The 18,081-nt window shown below is 36.8% G+C and overlaps 1 protein-coding gene across 1 annotated transcript in view; it reads right to left on the bottom strand.

Annotated features, from left to right (window-relative positions):
* epha6 (eph receptor A6) overlaps positions 1–18,081 on the bottom strand; it is a 391,998-nt gene that overhangs the window by 79,051 nt on the left and 294,866 nt on the right. The window contains 1 exon segment of the mRNA XM_062067464.1: positions 2,202–2,326. Within this exon segment, the coding sequence (XP_061923448.1) occupies positions 2,202–2,326 (125 nt within the window).

Genomic DNA, 18,081 nt, shown 5'->3' with positions numbered 1-18,081 from the left:
TAGCATGCTAAATGCTAACTGTACCATGTCAGGTGTGTAAATACGTAAAAAATAGTAACTCATTAAAAATGCAAGCCTGCTAACGTTAGCATGCATCACGTACCAGAATATGACTGAGATGTATACCTATAAGTTAGCTTAAAAAATACGAGCATACTAACATTAGCATGCTAAATGCTAACTGTAACATATGTCAGGTTTGTAAATTCATTAAAATAATTCATTAAAAATGCCAGCCTGCTAACGTTAGCATGCATGAAGTACCAGTATATGACCGAGGTGTATACCTACCAAGTAACTTTAAAAAAAGCTAGCATGCTAATTTTAGCATGCTAAATGCTAACTGTAAAATATGTCGGGTGTGTGAGTTAATTAAAAATAGTAATTCATTAAAAATGCAAGCCTGCTAACGTTAGCGTGCATCAAGTACCAGAATATGACTGAGGTGTATACCTATAAATTAGCGTTAAAAAAAACAGCATACTAACATTAGCATGCTAAATGCTAACTGTAACATGACAGGTGTGTAAATACGGTAAACATAGTAATTCATTAAAAATGCAAGCCTGCTAATGTAAGCGTGCGTCACGTACCAGAATATGACTGAGGTGTATACCTATAAATTGGCATAAAAAAAACAGAGCATACTAACATTAGCATGCTAAATGCTAACTGTAACATGACAGGTGTGTAAATACGGTAAAAATAGTAATTCATTAAAAATGCCAGCCTGCTAATGTTAGCGTGCATCACGTACCAGAATATGACTGAGGTGTATACCTATAAGGTTGCGTTAAAAAAACCCCGAGCATACTAACATTAGCATGCTAAATGCTAACTGTAACATGTCAGGTGTGTAAATACGTTAAAAATAGTAATTCATTAAAAATGCCAGCCTGCTAATGTTAGCGTGCATCACATACCAGAATATGACTGAGGTGTATACCTATAAGTTTGCGTTAAAAAAACCCAGAGCATACTAACATTAGCATGCTAAATGCTAACTGTAAAATATGTCAGGTGTGTGAGTTAATTAAAAATAGTAATTCATTAAAAATGCAAGCCTGCTAACGTTAGCGTGCATCACGTACCAGAATATGACTGAGGTGTATACCTCTAAATTAGCATAAAAAAACAGAGCATACTAACATTAGCATGCTAAATGCTAACTGTAACATATGTCAGGTGTGTAAATTCATTAAAAATGCCAGCCTGCTAACGTTAGCATGCATCAAGTACCACAATATGACTAAGGTGTAGACCTACAAATTACTTTTTAAAAAAGCTAGCATGCTAAATGCTACCTGCAACATATGTCAGGTGTGTAAATTCATTAAAAATAAAAAGTCATTAAAAATGCCAGCCTGCTAACGTTAGCATGTATCAAGTACCAGAATATGACTGAGGTGTATGCCTATAAGTTTGCGTTAAAAAAAACCCGAGCATACTAACATTAGCATGCTAAATGCTAACTGTAAAATATGTCAGGTGTGTGAGTTAATTAAAAATAGTAATTCATTAAAAATGCAAGCCTGCTAACGTTAGCGTGCATCACGTACCAGAATATGACTGAGGTGTATACCTATAAATTAGCATAAAAAAACAGAGCATACTAACATTAGCATGCTAAATGCTAACTGTAACATATGTCAGGTGTGTAAATTCATTAAAAATGCCAGCCTGCTAACGTTAGCATGCATCAAGTACCACAATATGACTAAGGTGTAGACCTACAAATTACTTTTTAAAAAAGCTAGCATGCTAAATGCTACCTGCAACATATGTCAGGTGTGTAAATTCATTAAAAATAAAAAGTCATTAAAAATGCCAGCCTGCTAACGTTAGCATGTATCAAGTACCAGAATATGACTGAGGTTTGAACCTACAAATGAACTTATAAAAAGCTAGCATGCTAAATGCTAACTGTAACATATGTCAGGTGTGTAAATTGATTAAAAATAACAAGTCATTAAAAATGCCAGCCTGCTAACGTTAGCATGTATCAAGTACCAGAATATGACTGAGGTGTATGCCTACAAATTAGCAAAAAAGCTACCATGCTAATATTAGAATGCTAACAATGCTAAAGACACAAAACAATGATTAGTTTTGTCCAGCTGGCACAATCCAGATCAAATATCATCTCATATAAAAAACTTGGCATTGTGTTAGTGTTCCTTGGACCTGGACCAACACAGTACCTTCTCATAGTACTTGATCTCGTAGTCCAGGATGGGCAGCGGGCTTCCTGTGGGCTGCTGCCAGGAGAGAGCGATGCTGGTGGGAGACGCCCAGTCCTTCTTCAGAGGGCCTGCCAGGGACGGACCTGCTGGGAGAAAAAGCTCTCATGAAGGCAAAAACTGGATTTTGTTGTCGGTAATTAGACCGGACTTTGGGTCTGGGTTTTAGTTCTCGCCTCGGAAGGCACTACCGACCCTGGTAAGACCTGATAAGTCCGGAAGACAAAAAGCTGAGCTCACAGACGCTACCTGCTCGTGCCACTCCTTAATGCTTCAGTCACACGCAGGATTCTCACAGGAATGAAGCGAAAATACAACCTTAGTTGTTACATTATTTATTATATATATTTATATTTCTCTAGAGACTCAAAGTGAAACCATTATCTACATTTTAAGCTACATTTAAACCAGTGTGCCTTGCCCAAGGACACGATGGCAGCGACTAGGACGGCGGGAGCTGGAATCGAACCTGGAACCCTCAAGTTGCTTAGAGAGGAAATAACAACATAGTGATTTTTCCAACATGTTTACAGTTTCACAATCCAACATGTCCGAAAAGGAGTAGGAAGAAGCAGAGCTATTTTATTTGGTACACGGTGTAATGATACGTGTGACCAGTAGATGGCAGTCAAACATAAGAGATACGTGTGACCGGTAGATGGCAGTCGAACATAAGAGATACGCGTAGACTGCAATATGATGGCAGTCACGCATAAGAGATACGTGTAGACTGCAATATGATGGCAGTCACACATAAGAGATACGCGTAGACTGCAATATGATGGCAGTCACACATAAGAGATACGTGTAGACTGCAATATGATGGCAGTCACACATAAGAGATACGTGTAGACTGCAATATGATGGCAGTCGCACATAAGAGATACGTGTGGACTGCAATATGATGGCAATCGCACATAAGAGATACGTGTGGACTGCAATATGATGGCAGTCACACATAAGAGATACGTGTAGACTGCAATATGATGGCAGTCGCACATAAGAGATACGTGTGGACTGCAATATGATGGCAGTCGCACATAAGAGATACTTGTGGACTGCAATATGACGGCAGTCACACATAAGAGATATGTGTAGACTTCAATATGATGGCAGTCACACATAAGAGATACGTGTAGACTGCAATATGATGGCAGTCACGCATAAGAGATACGTGTAGACTGCAATATGATGGCAGTCACACATAAGAGATACATGTGGACTGCAATATGATGGCAGTTACACATAAGAGATGCGCGTAGACTGCAATATGATGGCAGTCACACAAAAGAGATAAGTGTAGACTGCAATATGATGGCAGTCACACATAAGAGATACGTGTAGACTGCAATATGATGGCAGTCACACATAAGAGATACGTGTAGACTGCAAAATGATGGCAGTCACGCATAAGAGATGTGTGTAGACTGCAATATGATGGCAGTCACACATAAGAGATGCACGTAGACTCCAATATGATGGCAGTCACACATAAGAGATACGCGTAGACTGCAATATGATGGCAGTCACACATAAGAGATACGCGTAGACTGCAATATGATGGCAGTCACACATAAGAGATACGTGTAGACTGCAATATGATGGCAGTCACACATAAGAGATACGTGTAGACTGCAATATGATGGCAGTCACACATAAGAGATACGTGTAGACTGCAATATGATGGCAGTCACACATAAGAGATGCGTGTATATATATATATATATATATATATATATATATATATATATATATATATATATATATATATATATATATATATATATATATATATATATATATATATATATATATATATATATATATATATATATATATATATATATATAATATATATAAAATACATAGAGCAAAATTGCCCCCTTGTGGTTCTGTGCCGTCACAACTCCCTCCGCCAACCATGACATTATGGTCCGAAAAATACGGTAATCCATTCCATAATTTAATTGCACACACTGATATGCTAAAGGTCTTAAGTGCTGTGCGTGCATACACGTGTTTTAAGTCACATTTGTCCTCTTTTGTTGAGGAGAATGGTTGCACATTCTTGGCTCGCAGGTTCTAGTTTGCCTCGTGCATCATTCTAGCTGAAATCTGCGACTTTGAACAACAAAAGTGTTGAAAAATAGAAATATTTATTAGCGTGTGAGTGACTTCAAGGATGGTCTCGGAAGGTAACCCTCCTGTTTCAGCCAAAGTTGTCGACCCGACGAGGAGACGTGTGAATGGCTGATTAGCACCTGTCCACTCCGCCGGCAATCAGAACCAGGTTCGGAGGCGACACGTCATTAAAGCTGCTGTCTGGTGGGAAAACAAGGCACGCCTTCGGATCCCCGTTAGCTATAATTGCACACAGCTACGTCTTCTTTTCTTGCACTCAATTGCATTTGCCGTGCTCAATGAATTTTTGCCGGATAAATAATTGTGCCGGGCTCCCCGGAGAGGTCAGCAGATGTAGCCGCCCTCAGATTGATTATTATTACATTACGCCGTCATGTTAGCGAGCTGACTCGTTAGACGCTATAAAAGGCGCCTTCTCTCAAGGGTAATCCGAGCGAAAGACCACGTGGGACACGCCGAGGTTCTTTTCTTTTTGGACGGATGCTGCAGTTCCTTGCAGGCTTCCATGGGACTTACCTCGGGCTTTTGGGACCAGGTAAGACCAGCTGCAGAGGCCTTGAGCTTGTTAGCCAGGTGCCCATCTGAGCACCTTTTGTTCCTTTCATCCACCAGCCTTTGCTCCATCACTAGGGATGATGTTCGAAACCGGTTCTCCCGGTTGTTCGATAAGAAAAGAACCGTTCGATAAGAAAATAACCAATTCCATGGACTCGAATCCCTTTTTGAGAACCGGTTCCCGTTATCGAGGCCACTATAGTAAAGAAAAAGAGTTGGTTCTTTATTCGAATGCCTGGGAACGAATCCCGTCCCACAGGAAATGCCCTGTGGCACGTCCCAAGAAAGTCATTAGGCGGCAGATACAGAAGCAGCAACAACAATGGACCAGGTTTTTTTTTACAAAAAAATACGACGAGGAAACGGCTATCTGCAATTATTGCCAGGCTTCGCTCTCATGTAAGGGGGGAAGTACAACAAGCATGATGAAACATGTTCAGGCCGTACATGACCTGAGGGTTAGAGAAAGGTGTCGTGGAGTCATTCCTGGAGGAGGCCACACTGATGGACCCCAGAAGGATGTTCCAGTAGCAGCAGAAGTGCACTTTTTGGAGAGCTGTATTATTTTCACTTTTGTGCCCAAGGGACTGATTTTATTTAACACTATATTATTATTTATACACCTATAGTGATCACAGAGACAGGTTGGTTTTGTGATACTGAATATATTTGTTTTTCTAAAAAAAACAAACACTTAATATACTTTGGGTAACAACAGTCAATATTTATTTATTTTATTACATTTTTTTAGGGGGGTAACAACAGTCAATATTTATTTATTTATTTTATTTTATTATTTATTATTATAAAATAAAAGTGAGCTTTTGTTAAACCAAATATTGTGTGTTTTTTTCCATATACAACAACCTATCTGGATTCGATAAGAGAATCGATAAGAGAATCGATAAGAGAATCGATAAGGAATCGGTTCGACAAGAGGATTCGATAATGGGCTCGAACTCGATAATTTTCTTATAAAACATCATCCCTATCCATCACCCTCTCATCTGATGGCTTTATCTCCTAATGTGGAACTTGTTATCTTCTTCCAGGGCTCTCTCAGGCTAAAAACAGTAAGCGTGACAACCGCACTGAGGAGGAACTACAGAATTACAGGTTTACCTGACACATGAAACGTGACACATTTGGGGCGTGCGCTGTCCACTTAAGCTGCCGGATGGCAGTAGAGTGTTTTGTGGCAATTCCAACTTTGACCACAGCGTCGCTTGCTATGGAGGGTTTAATCCCAACCCTAACCCTAATCCTAACCCTAACCCTAACCCTAACACTTTCCATTATTTTGTATTTGTGTGGTAGAATAATGGTTGGGAAATGACCACAATTCAATGGTCAAATCAACGTCACAACCTGACATTGAATGGATGTATACAAAAACCATGTATACATTTGTATGGTGGAATAATGGTTGGAAAATGACCAAAATTCAATGGTCAAATCAACGTCACAACCTGACATTGATTAAATGTAGACAAAAAGCATGTTGTTTCAACGTTGTATTTGTGTGGTGGAATAATGGTTGGAAAATGACCAAATTTCAATAGTCAAATCAACGTGAGAACCCGACATTGATTAAACGTAGACAAAAAGCATGACGTTGTTTTAATGTTAGGTTTGTGTCATAGAATATTGGTTGGGAAATGACCAAAATTCAATGGTCAAATCAACGTCAGAACCCAACATTGATTAATTGTCGTCAAAAAGCATGATGTTGTTGTAATGTTAGGTTTGTGTCATGGAATAATGGTTGGGAAATGACCAAAATTCAATGGTCAAATCAACCTGACATTGATTAAAGGTAGACAAAAAGCATGTTGTATTTGTGTGGTAGAATAATGGTTGGGAAATGACCAAAATTCAATGGTCCAATCAACGTCACAACCTGACATTGATTAAATGTAGGGATGTCCGATAATGGCTTTTTGCCGATATCCGATATGCCGATATTGTCCAACTCTTTAATTACTTATACCGATATCAACCGATACCGATATCAACCGATACTGATATCAACCGATATATACAGTCGTGGAATTAACACATTATTATGCCTAATTTGGACAACCAGGTATGGTGAAGATAAGGTACTTTTTAAAAAAATGAATCAAATAAAATAAGATAAATAAATTAAAAACCTTTTCTTGAATAAAAAAGAAAGTACAACAATATAAAAACAGTTACATAGAAACTAGTAATGAATGAAAATTTGTAAAATTAACTGTTAAAGGTTAGTACTATTAGTGGAGCAGCAGCACGCACAATCATGTGTGCTTACGGACTGTATCCCTTGCAGACTGTATTGATATATATTGATATATAATGTAGGAAGCAGAATATTAATAACAGAAAGAAACAACCCTTTTGTGTGAATGAGTGTAAATGGGGGAGGGAGGTTTTTTGGGTTGGTGCACTGATTGTAAGTGTATCTTGTGTTTTTTATGTGGATTTAATAAAAAAAAAACAAAAAAAAAACGATACTGATAATAAAAAAAACGATACCGATAATTTCTGATATTACATTGTAACGCATTCATCGGCCAATAATATCGGCAGACCGATATTATCGGACATCTCTAATTAAATGTAGACAAAAAGCATGTTGTTTCAATGTTGTATTTGTGTTGTAGAATAATGGTTGGGAAATGACTAAATTTCAATGGTCAAATCAACGTCACAACCTGACATTGATTAAACGTCGTCAAAAAGCATGACGTTGTTGTAATGTTAGGTTTGTGTCATAGAATATTTTTTGGGAAAGGACCAAAATTCAACGGTCCAATCAATGTCACAACCTGACATTGATTAAATGTAGACAAAAAGCATGTTGTATTTGTGTGGTAGTATAATGGTTGGAAAATGACCAAAATTCAATGGTCAAATCAACGTCACAACCTGACATTGATTTAAAGTTGTCAAAAAGCATGTTGTTTCGATGTTGTATTTGTGTGGTAGAATATTGGTTGGAAAATGACCACAATTCAATGGTTAAAACAATGTCAGAACCCAACATTGATTAAATGTAGACAAAAAACATGTTGTTTCAACGTTGTATTTGTGTCATAGAATATTGGTTGGGAAATGACCAAAATTCAATAGTCAAATCAACGTCAGAACCCAACATTGATTAAACGTCGTCAAAAAGCATGACGTTGTTGTAAAGTTAGGTTTGTGTCATAGAATATTGGTTGGGAAATGACCAAAATTCAATGGTCCAATCAACCTGACATTGATTAAACGTTGTGAAAAAGTATGTTGTATTTGTGTGGTAGTATAATGGTTGGGAAATGACCAAAATGCAATGGTCAAATCAACGTCACAACCTGACATTGAATAAAGGTAGACAAAATGCATGTTGTTTCAACGTTGTATTTGTGTGGTGGAATAATGGTTGGGAAATGACCAAAATTCAATGGTCAAATCAATGTCAGAACCCAACATTGATTAAACGTCGTCAAAAAGCATGACGTTGTAAAGTTAGGTTTGTGTCATAGAATAATGGTTGGAAAATGACCAAAATTCAATAGTCAAATCAACGTCAGAACCCAACATTGATTAAACATCGTCAAAAAGCATGACATTGTTGTAATGTTAGGTTTGTGTCATGGAATATTGGTTGGGAAATGACCAAAATTCAATGGTCCAATCAACCTGACATTGATTAAACGTTGTGAAAAAGCATGTTGTCTTTGTGTGGTAGTATAATGGTTGGAAAATGACCAAAATTCAATAGTCAAATCAACGTCACAACCTGACATTGATTAAACGTTGTGAAAAAGCATGTTGTATTTGTGTGGTAGAATAATGGTTGGGAAATGACCAAAATTCAATAGTCAAATCAACGTCACAACCTGACATTGAATAAACGTTGTCAAAAAGCATGACGTTGTTGTAATGTTAGGTTTGTGTCATAGAATATTGGTTGGGAAATGACCAAAATTCAATGGTCCAATCAACCTGACATTGATTAAACGTTGTGAAAAAGCATGTTGTGTTTGTGTGGTAGAATATTGGTTGGGAAATGAGCACAATTCAATGGTCAAATCAAGGTCAGGACCTGACATTGAATAAAGGTAGACACACAGCTTGTTGTTTCAACGTCAGGTCCTAATTCCACACGTTCCTAACGTTGTTTCAATGTCTGCGGGCTGCAGGGTTGTTTGTGTGCGACACACTCCATGCCTCACTAAGGATAACACAATTCTCCCTTTTATTTATTTATTTGGAGGGAGTTTGGAGTTTGTTTGTCCGGCCTTCAGAGCGCTCTGTGCTGGGTGGATAATTGCACGGAGAGAAGTAACCCACATAAACAACTCCAGCAGAGGAGAAAAAGAGCAGGAAAAAAACACACAAAGAGATTTTTTTTATTTTTTATTTCATTTTCTTCATCCTAATGTTTTCTGGGGACTGAGAGCGAGGCTCAGACTGAAAGAAGACTTTCATCCCAACACACTCGGTCTAGTGGATGATATCATTCTTCCTAGAAGCTCTCACGGAGCATTCTGAAAGAATCCATCAAAGGGAGATGTGAGCGTGTCTGCTCAATAAGAGCAATGCTGCACTATCGCCTCTGACAGAGAGCAATAAACACTAACTAAACTCCATTTTCCTCCACATTCAAATGAGCCTGCGAGCGCCGGAGGCACACGCTCGCCGCCCGGCAAACTTCTCCGCCAAATCGACTCTTGCTGAACTAACTTAGGCCCCATTGATCGCTGAGATGCCACTAAACGCTCCGTCTGAGACTAAGACCGCTTAATTGGTGCCAATAGTTGGTCCGCTGAATTATTGGTCACGTTCACTTCAAATAAGCAAGTGTCGTCACGCACATCAAATCTGCACAGCTGCGCTTGTACGCTAGGAACTATTAAGTTGCTGGGAATAAAACATGTATTTATAGTCCCCGTCTCTGATCAGCGCTTAAAGGCCTACTGAAAGCCACTACTAGCGACCACGCAGTCTGATAGTTTATATATCAATGATGAAATCTTAACATTATAACACATGCCAATACGGCCGGGTTAACTTATAAAGTGACATTTTAAATTTGCCGCTAAACTTCCGGTTGGAAACGCCTCTGAGGATGACGTATGCGCGTGACGTAGCCCGGCGAACACGGGTATGCCTTCCACATGGAAGCCAATACGAAAAAGCTCTGTTTTCATTTCATAATTCCACAGTATTCTGGACATCTGTGTTCGTGAATCTGTTGCAATCATGTTCATTGCATTATGGAGAAGGAAGCTGAGCAAGCAAAGAAGAAAGTTGTCGGTGCGAAATGGACGTATTTTTCGAACGTAGTCAGCAACAACAGTACACAGCCGGCGCTTCTTTGTTTACATTCCCGGAAGATGCAGTCAAGATGGAAGAACTCGGATAACAGAGACTCTAACCAGGAGGACTTTTGACTTGGATACACAGACGCCTGTAGAGAACTGGGACAACACAGACTCTTACCAGGATTACTTTGATTTGGATGACAAAGACGCAGACGTGCTACTGTGAGTATGCAGCTTTGGCTTTTTTTTGCGTATGTACGTAACTTTTTTAAAATATATAAGCTTTATGAACCTTGGGTTAGGTGAACGGTCTTTTGGGCTGAGTGATTGTGTGTGTTGATCAGGTGTTTGAATTGTATTGGCGTGTTCTATGGAGCTAGGAGCTAGCAGAGGAGCTAGGAGCTAGCATAACAAACACGCAGGTGTTTTTATGCAGGATTAATTTGTGGCATATTAAATATAAGCCTGGTTGTGTTGTGGCTAATAGAGTATATATATGTCTTGTGTTTATTTACTGTTGTAGTCATTCCCAGCTGAATATCAGGTCACCCCCGCCTCTCACAGCATCTTCCCTATCTGAATAGCTTCAACTCCCCACTAGTCCTTCACTTGCACTTTCCTCATCCACAAATCTTTCATCCTCGCTCAAATTAATGGGGAAATTGTCGCTTTCTCGGTCCCAATCTCTCTCACTTCATGCGGCCATCATTGTAAACAATAGGGAACTTTGCGTATATGTTCAACTGACTACATCACGCTACTTCCGGTAGGTGCAAGCCTTTTTTTTATCAGATACCAAAAGTTGCAATCTTTATCGTCGTTGTTCTATACTAAATCCTTTCAGCAAAAATATGGCAATATCGCGAAATGATCAAGTATGACACATAGAATAGATCTGCTATCCCCGTTTAAATAAAACAAATTCATTTCAGTAGGCCTTTAATACTCCCAGCACATATGGGGCGCCCAAACTACAAACGTTTGTAAACGCTCAAACTGAATACATTTACATATGCATTAAACGTTTTTATATTTTTTTAAATTTTTTAATGAATTAAGTAACGTTCATGACAACCTTTTTCCAAAACACAAACTAGAATGTGAGATAAAACAGGATAATACGTACATGCTTACTAAAAAGTGGCACCCCAAAAATGTACTGTGGGACCCCATTTTTATGACTTGATGGGGTCCCTGGGACCCCATTTTGAAAAATAAGTTACCCATGTCTTGGGCACTAATACACCCCCATACCATCACACATGCTGGCTTTTACACTTTGCGCCTAGAACAATCCGGATGGTTCTTTTCCTCTTTGGTCGACAGTCGTCCACAGTTTCCAAAAACAGTTTGAAATGTGGACTCGTCAGACCACAAAACACTTTTCCACTTTGTATCAGTCCATCTTAGATGAGCTCGGGCCCAGTGAAGCCGATGGCTTTTCTGGGTGTTGTTGATAAACGGTTTTCGCCTTGCATAGGAGAGTTTTAACTTGCACTTACAGATGTAGCGACCGACTGTAGTTACTGACAGTGGGTTTCTGAAGTGTTCCTGAGCCTATGTGGTGATATCCTTTACACACCGATGTGGCTTGTTGATGCAGTACAGCCTGAGGGATGGAAGGTCACGGGCTTAGCTGCTTACGTGCAGTGATTTCTCCAGATTCTCTGAACCCTTTGATGATATTACGGAGCGTAGATGGTGGAATCCCTAAATTCCTTGCAATAGCTGGTTGAGAAATGTTGTTCTTAAACTGTTCAACAATTTGCTCACGCATTTGTTGACAAAGTGGTGACCCTCGCCCCGTCCTTGTTTGTGAATGACTGAGCATTTCATGGAATCTATTGGTATTGGTGCGTGCAAAACAGCAGCAGGCGGCTGTGGCCTGCGGGCCGGTTCCAATACTAATCTAATACCATCCCGGGGACCATAGGTCATTCATTCGCCGGCCAAGTGACTTTGACCCCATTTTTATGACTTGATGGGGTCCCTGGGACCCCGTTTTGAAAAATTCCTAGCGCCAACGCTGACGGAGTATTGGTGCATGCAAAACAGCAGCAGGCGGCTGTGGCCTGCGGGCCGGTTCCAATACTAATCTAATACCATCCCGGGGACCATAGGTCATTCATTCGCGGGCCAAGTGACTCTGACACATAGGCCCTAGGGCAGGGGTCGGCAACCCGCGGCATGCGGCTCTTTAGCGCCGCCCTAGTGGCTCTCTGGAGCTTTTTCAAAAATGTATGAAAAATGGAAAAAGATGAGGGGAAAAAAATATATTTTTTGTTTTAATATGGTTACAGCAGGAGGACAAACATGACACAAACCTCCCTAATTGTTTTTTTATTTTTATTTATTTTTATTTTATTTTATTTTTTATTTTTTTAATTTTTTTTTTAAAATTTATTTATTTTTTTATATTTTGTGCTTAATTGTTATAAAGCACACCGTTTATATTAAACATGCTTCACTGATTCGAGTATTTGGCGAGCGCCGTTTTGTCCTACTAATTTTGGCGGTCCTTGAACTCACCTTAGTTTGTTTACATGTACAACTTTCTCCGACTTTCTAGGACGTGTTTTATGCCACTTCTTTTTCTGTCTCATTTTGTCCACCAAACTTTTAACGTTGTGCGTGAATGCACAAAGGTGAGTTTTGTTGATGTTATTGACTTGTGTGGAGTGCTAATCAGACATATTTGGTCACTGCATGACTGCAAGCTAATCGATGCTAACATGCTATTTAGGCTATCTATTTGTACATATTGCGTCATTATGCCTTATTTGTAGCTATATTTTAGGTAATTTAGCTTCCTTTAAGTCATCTTAATTCAATTTATATCTCATGACACACTATCTGTATGTAATATGGCTTTTAATTTTTTGCGGCTCCAGACAGATTTGTTTTTGTATTTTTGGTCCAATATGGCTCTTTCAACATTTTGGGTTGCCGACCCCTGCCCTAGGGGAAACTGGGTAACACATGGCACACTTCCAAAGCTTAACCTATTGTTACTATAACAATCTACAAGGTTAATACAGTTCGCTTCTCTTTCCTGCCTTCCATTTATCTGCTTTCTTTTGTATTTCAAGTTATCTTTACATATATGTATTGTTGCATTTGAAACTATTGTATTGTTGATAATAGAGGTAATTATTATCATTATTATTCATTATCAATAGTACTATTTCTATTGTTATTGGTATTTCTCCATTTGTAGTGTAATTATGCTCATTGTCATTTCTGTGTTATTAATATTTATTTCAAAAACAGCTTCTCTGCTATCACTTTTACTATCATATTTGTACATATCCTATTTGCTGATGTTCTGTTGTTGTTGTTGTTGTTGTTATATCCCCGCAAATTCCCCTTCTGTCGTCCTTTTTTCCCCTCTTTCTATTAGACTTGGACAAACTTTATTGATCCACAAGGGAAATTGAAGCCACACAGTAGCTCAGTTACAAAGGATGGAAAGGATAAGGCAGGTATGAAGTAGACTGAACATGTACCATAGTAGCAATATAAAATATAACATGTAAGTCATATTTCCACCTGCTCCAAACATGAATAAAAATCCATTGAATAAAGTCAAATACACGTAAGGCAACAAGAGCTATGGGCATCTACATCAACAATATGATTTGCATGAGTAGCTGGACAGGACAAAAAAAAAGAAAAATCCATACATAAGCCACACCGTTTTATTGGCCGCAGGGTTCAAAGTGTAGGGAAAAAAAGTAGCGTCTTATAATCTGGAATAGACTGTATCTATTGTCTCATTCTTTGGTTTAGTTAGTGTACTATGAAAGTAGAAAATACTTTATAGAATAAAATAGACAGTACTTTATTGATCCCTGGGAGAAATTCAGCACCACAGTTCACTCACAATAAACACTTAGGTATTTTTTTACATGTGAATAATATAAATACAGTCTATTATACAGCATTATTCACATGTGAATAATATAAATACAGTCTATTATACAGCATTATTCACATGTGAATAATATAAATACAGTCTATTATACAGCATTATTCACATGTGAATAATATAAATACAGTCTATTATACAGCATTATTCACATGTGAATAATATAAATACAGTCTATTATACAGCATTATTCACATGTGAATAATATAAATACAGTCTATTATACAGCATTATTCACATGTGAATAATATAAATACAGTCTATTATACAGCATTATTCACATGTGAATAATATAATGTGGGCTCTGTACCGAGGATGTCGTTGTGGCTTGTACAGCCCTTTGAGACACTTGTGATTTAGGGCTATATAAATAAACATTGATTGATTGATTGATAAATACAGTCTATTATACAGCATTATTCACATGTGAATAATATAAATACAGTCTATTATACAGCATTATTCACATGTGAATAATATAAATACAGTCTATTATACAGCATTATTCACATGTGAATAATATAAATACAGTCTATTATACAGCATTATTCACATGTGAATAATATAAATACAGTCTATTATACAGCATTATTTACATGTGAATAACATAAATACAGTCTATTATACAGCATTATTCACATGTGAATAATATAAATACAGTCCATTATACAGCATTATTCACATGTGAATAATATAAATACAGTCTATTATACAGCATTATTCACATGTGAATAATATAAATACAGTCTATTATACAGCATTATTCACATGTGAATAATATAATGTGGGCTCTGTACCGAGGATGTCGTTGTGGCTTGTACAGCCCTTTGAGACACTTGTGATTTAGGGCTATATAAATAAACATTGATTGATTTATTGATAAATACAGTCTATTATACAGCATTATTCACATGTGAATAATATAAATACAGTCTATTATACAGCATTATTCACATGTGAATAATATAAATACAGTCTATTATACAGCATTATTCACATGTGAATAATATAAATACAGTCTATTATACAGCATTATTCACATGTGAATAATATAAATACAGTCTATTATACAGCATTATTCACATGTGAATAATATAAATACAGTCTATTATACAGCATTATTTACATGTGTATAACATAAATACAGTCTATTATACAGCATTATTCACATGTGAATAATATAAATACAGTCCATTATACAGCATTATTCACATGTGAATAATATAAATACAGTCTATTATACAGCATTATTCACATGTGAATAATATAATGTGGGCTCTGTACCGAGGATGTCGTTGTGGCTTGTACAGCCCTTTGAGACACTTGTGATATAGGGCTATATAAATAAACATTGATTGATTGATTGATAAATACAGTCTATTATACAGCATTATTCACATGTGAATAATATAAATACAGTCTATTATACAGCATTATTCACATGTGAATAATATAAATACAGTCTATTATACAGCATTATTCACATGTGAATAATATAAATACAGTCTATTATACAGCATTATTCACATGTGAATAATATAAATACAGTCTATTATACAGCATTATTCACATGTGAATAATATAAATACAGTCTATTATACAGCATTATTCACATGTGAATAATATAATGTGGGCTCTGTACCGAGGATGTCGTTGTGGCTTGTACAGCCCTTTGAGACACTTGTGATTTAGGGCTATATAAATAAACATTGATTGATTGATTGATAAATACAGTCTATTATACAGCATTATTCACATGTGAATAATATAAATACAGTCTATTATACAGCATTATTCACATGTGAATAATATAAATACAGTCTATTATACAGCATTATTCACATGTGAATAATATAAATACAGTCTATTATACAGCATTATTCACATGTGAATAATATAAATACAGTCTATTATACAGCATTATTTACATGTGAATAACATAAATACAGTCTATTATACAGCATTATTCACATGTGAATAATATAAATACAGTCCATTATACAGCATTATTCACATGTGAATAATATAAATACAGTCTATTATACAGCATTATTCACATGTGAATAATATAAATACAGTCTATTATACAGCATTATTCACATGTGAATAATATAATGTGGGCTCTGTACCGAGGATGTCGTTGTGGCTTGTACAGCCCTTTGAGACACTTGTGATTTAGGGCTATATAAATAAACATTGATTGATTGATTGATAAATACAGTCTATTATACAGCATTATTCACATGTGAATAATATAAATACAGTCTATTATACAGCATTATTCACATGTGAATAATATAAATACAGTCTATTATACAGCATTATTCACATGTGAATAATATAAATACAGTCTATTATACAGCATTATTCACATGTGAATAATATAAATACAGTCTATTATACAGCATTATTCACATGTGAATAATATAAATACAGTCTATTATACAGCATTATTTACATGTGTATAACATAAATACAGTCTATTATACAGCATTATTCACATGTGAATAATATAAATACAGTCCATTATACAGCATTATTCACATGTGAATAATATAAATACAGTCTATTATACAGCATTATTCACATGTGAATAATATAATGTGGGCTCTGTACCGAGGATGTCGTTGTGGCTTGTACAGCCCTTTGAGACACTTGTGATATAGGGCTATATAAATAAACATTGATTGATTGATTGATAAATACAGTCTATTATACAGCATTATTCACATGTGAATAATATAAATACAGTCTATTATACAGCATTATTCACATGTGAATAATATAAATACAGTCTATTATACAGCATTATTCACATGTGAATAATATAAATACAGTCTATTATACAGCATTATTCACATGTGAATAATATAAATACAGTCTATTATACAGCATTATTCACATGTGAATAATATAAATACAGTCTATTATACAGCATTATTCACATGTGAATAATATAAATACAGTCTATTATACAGCATTATTCACATGTGAATAATATAAATACAGTCTATTATACAGCATTATTCACATGTAAATAACATAAATACAGTCTATTATACAGCATTATTCACATGTGAATAACATAAATACAGTCTATTATACAGCATTATTTACATGTGAATAACATAAATACAGTCTATTATACAGCATTATTCACATGTGAATAATAGAAATGCAGTCTATTATACAGCATTATTCACATGTAAATAATAGAAATGCAGTCTATTATACAGCATTATTCACATGTGAATAATATAAATACAGTTTATTATACAGCATTAATATAAATACAGTCTGTGTGACAATGGCAGATGACACTAAGTGTTTATTTCCAAAAGCCGACATGAGACAGCGTCAGTGTGACACATGGCAGCTGCCTGCAATGACGGCGTATGATTAGAGCTGCTGTGCAAGCTGCCAGAGGACACGGCGAGAGGCGGCAGCATTGGAAAGCCATTAGAAAGTGCGGTCAATTACAAAGCCCAATGGATAGATTCTGCAGTCAAGCGTGTTTAAGCTCAACATCAACTAATGGGGAGTCTTTAAATGAGCTTGACCTGCATATGATTTTAATTAGCTTTCCTGCCCTAAAGGCTTCCATTAACTGTTCAAAAAAACAAAATCAATAGAGGGGCCACCGATGCGGCGCGGGAGCTTAAATGATGTCCGAACACCTCGCCCGCTCACTGTTGATAGGAAGAAGTTTGGGTGCGAGACCACGTGGTTGCAGACTTCACTTTTCAAACGTCATCGGGGGACAAACTAAGGGTCTTTCTTTCCTCGTGTCTGCGGCCCCTGAGATGTCTCTGATGCTTTGCTTCAGCCGGCCAAAAAAGTTGCAAGGAAAACTGCACTTTTTAGGGGAGTTTCACCCGTCATTCACTGCGGCGTTCATTTTGTTGACTAGAAAACGGATTTT

The sequence above is a fragment of the Entelurus aequoreus genome, linkage group LG13, assembly GCF_033978785.1.
Source record: "Entelurus aequoreus isolate RoL-2023_Sb linkage group LG13, RoL_Eaeq_v1.1, whole genome shotgun sequence".
NCBI classification, from domain to species: Eukaryota; Metazoa; Chordata; class Actinopteri; order Syngnathiformes; family Syngnathidae; genus Entelurus; species Entelurus aequoreus.
This window is presented reverse-complemented; position numbering and strand designations above follow the sequence as displayed.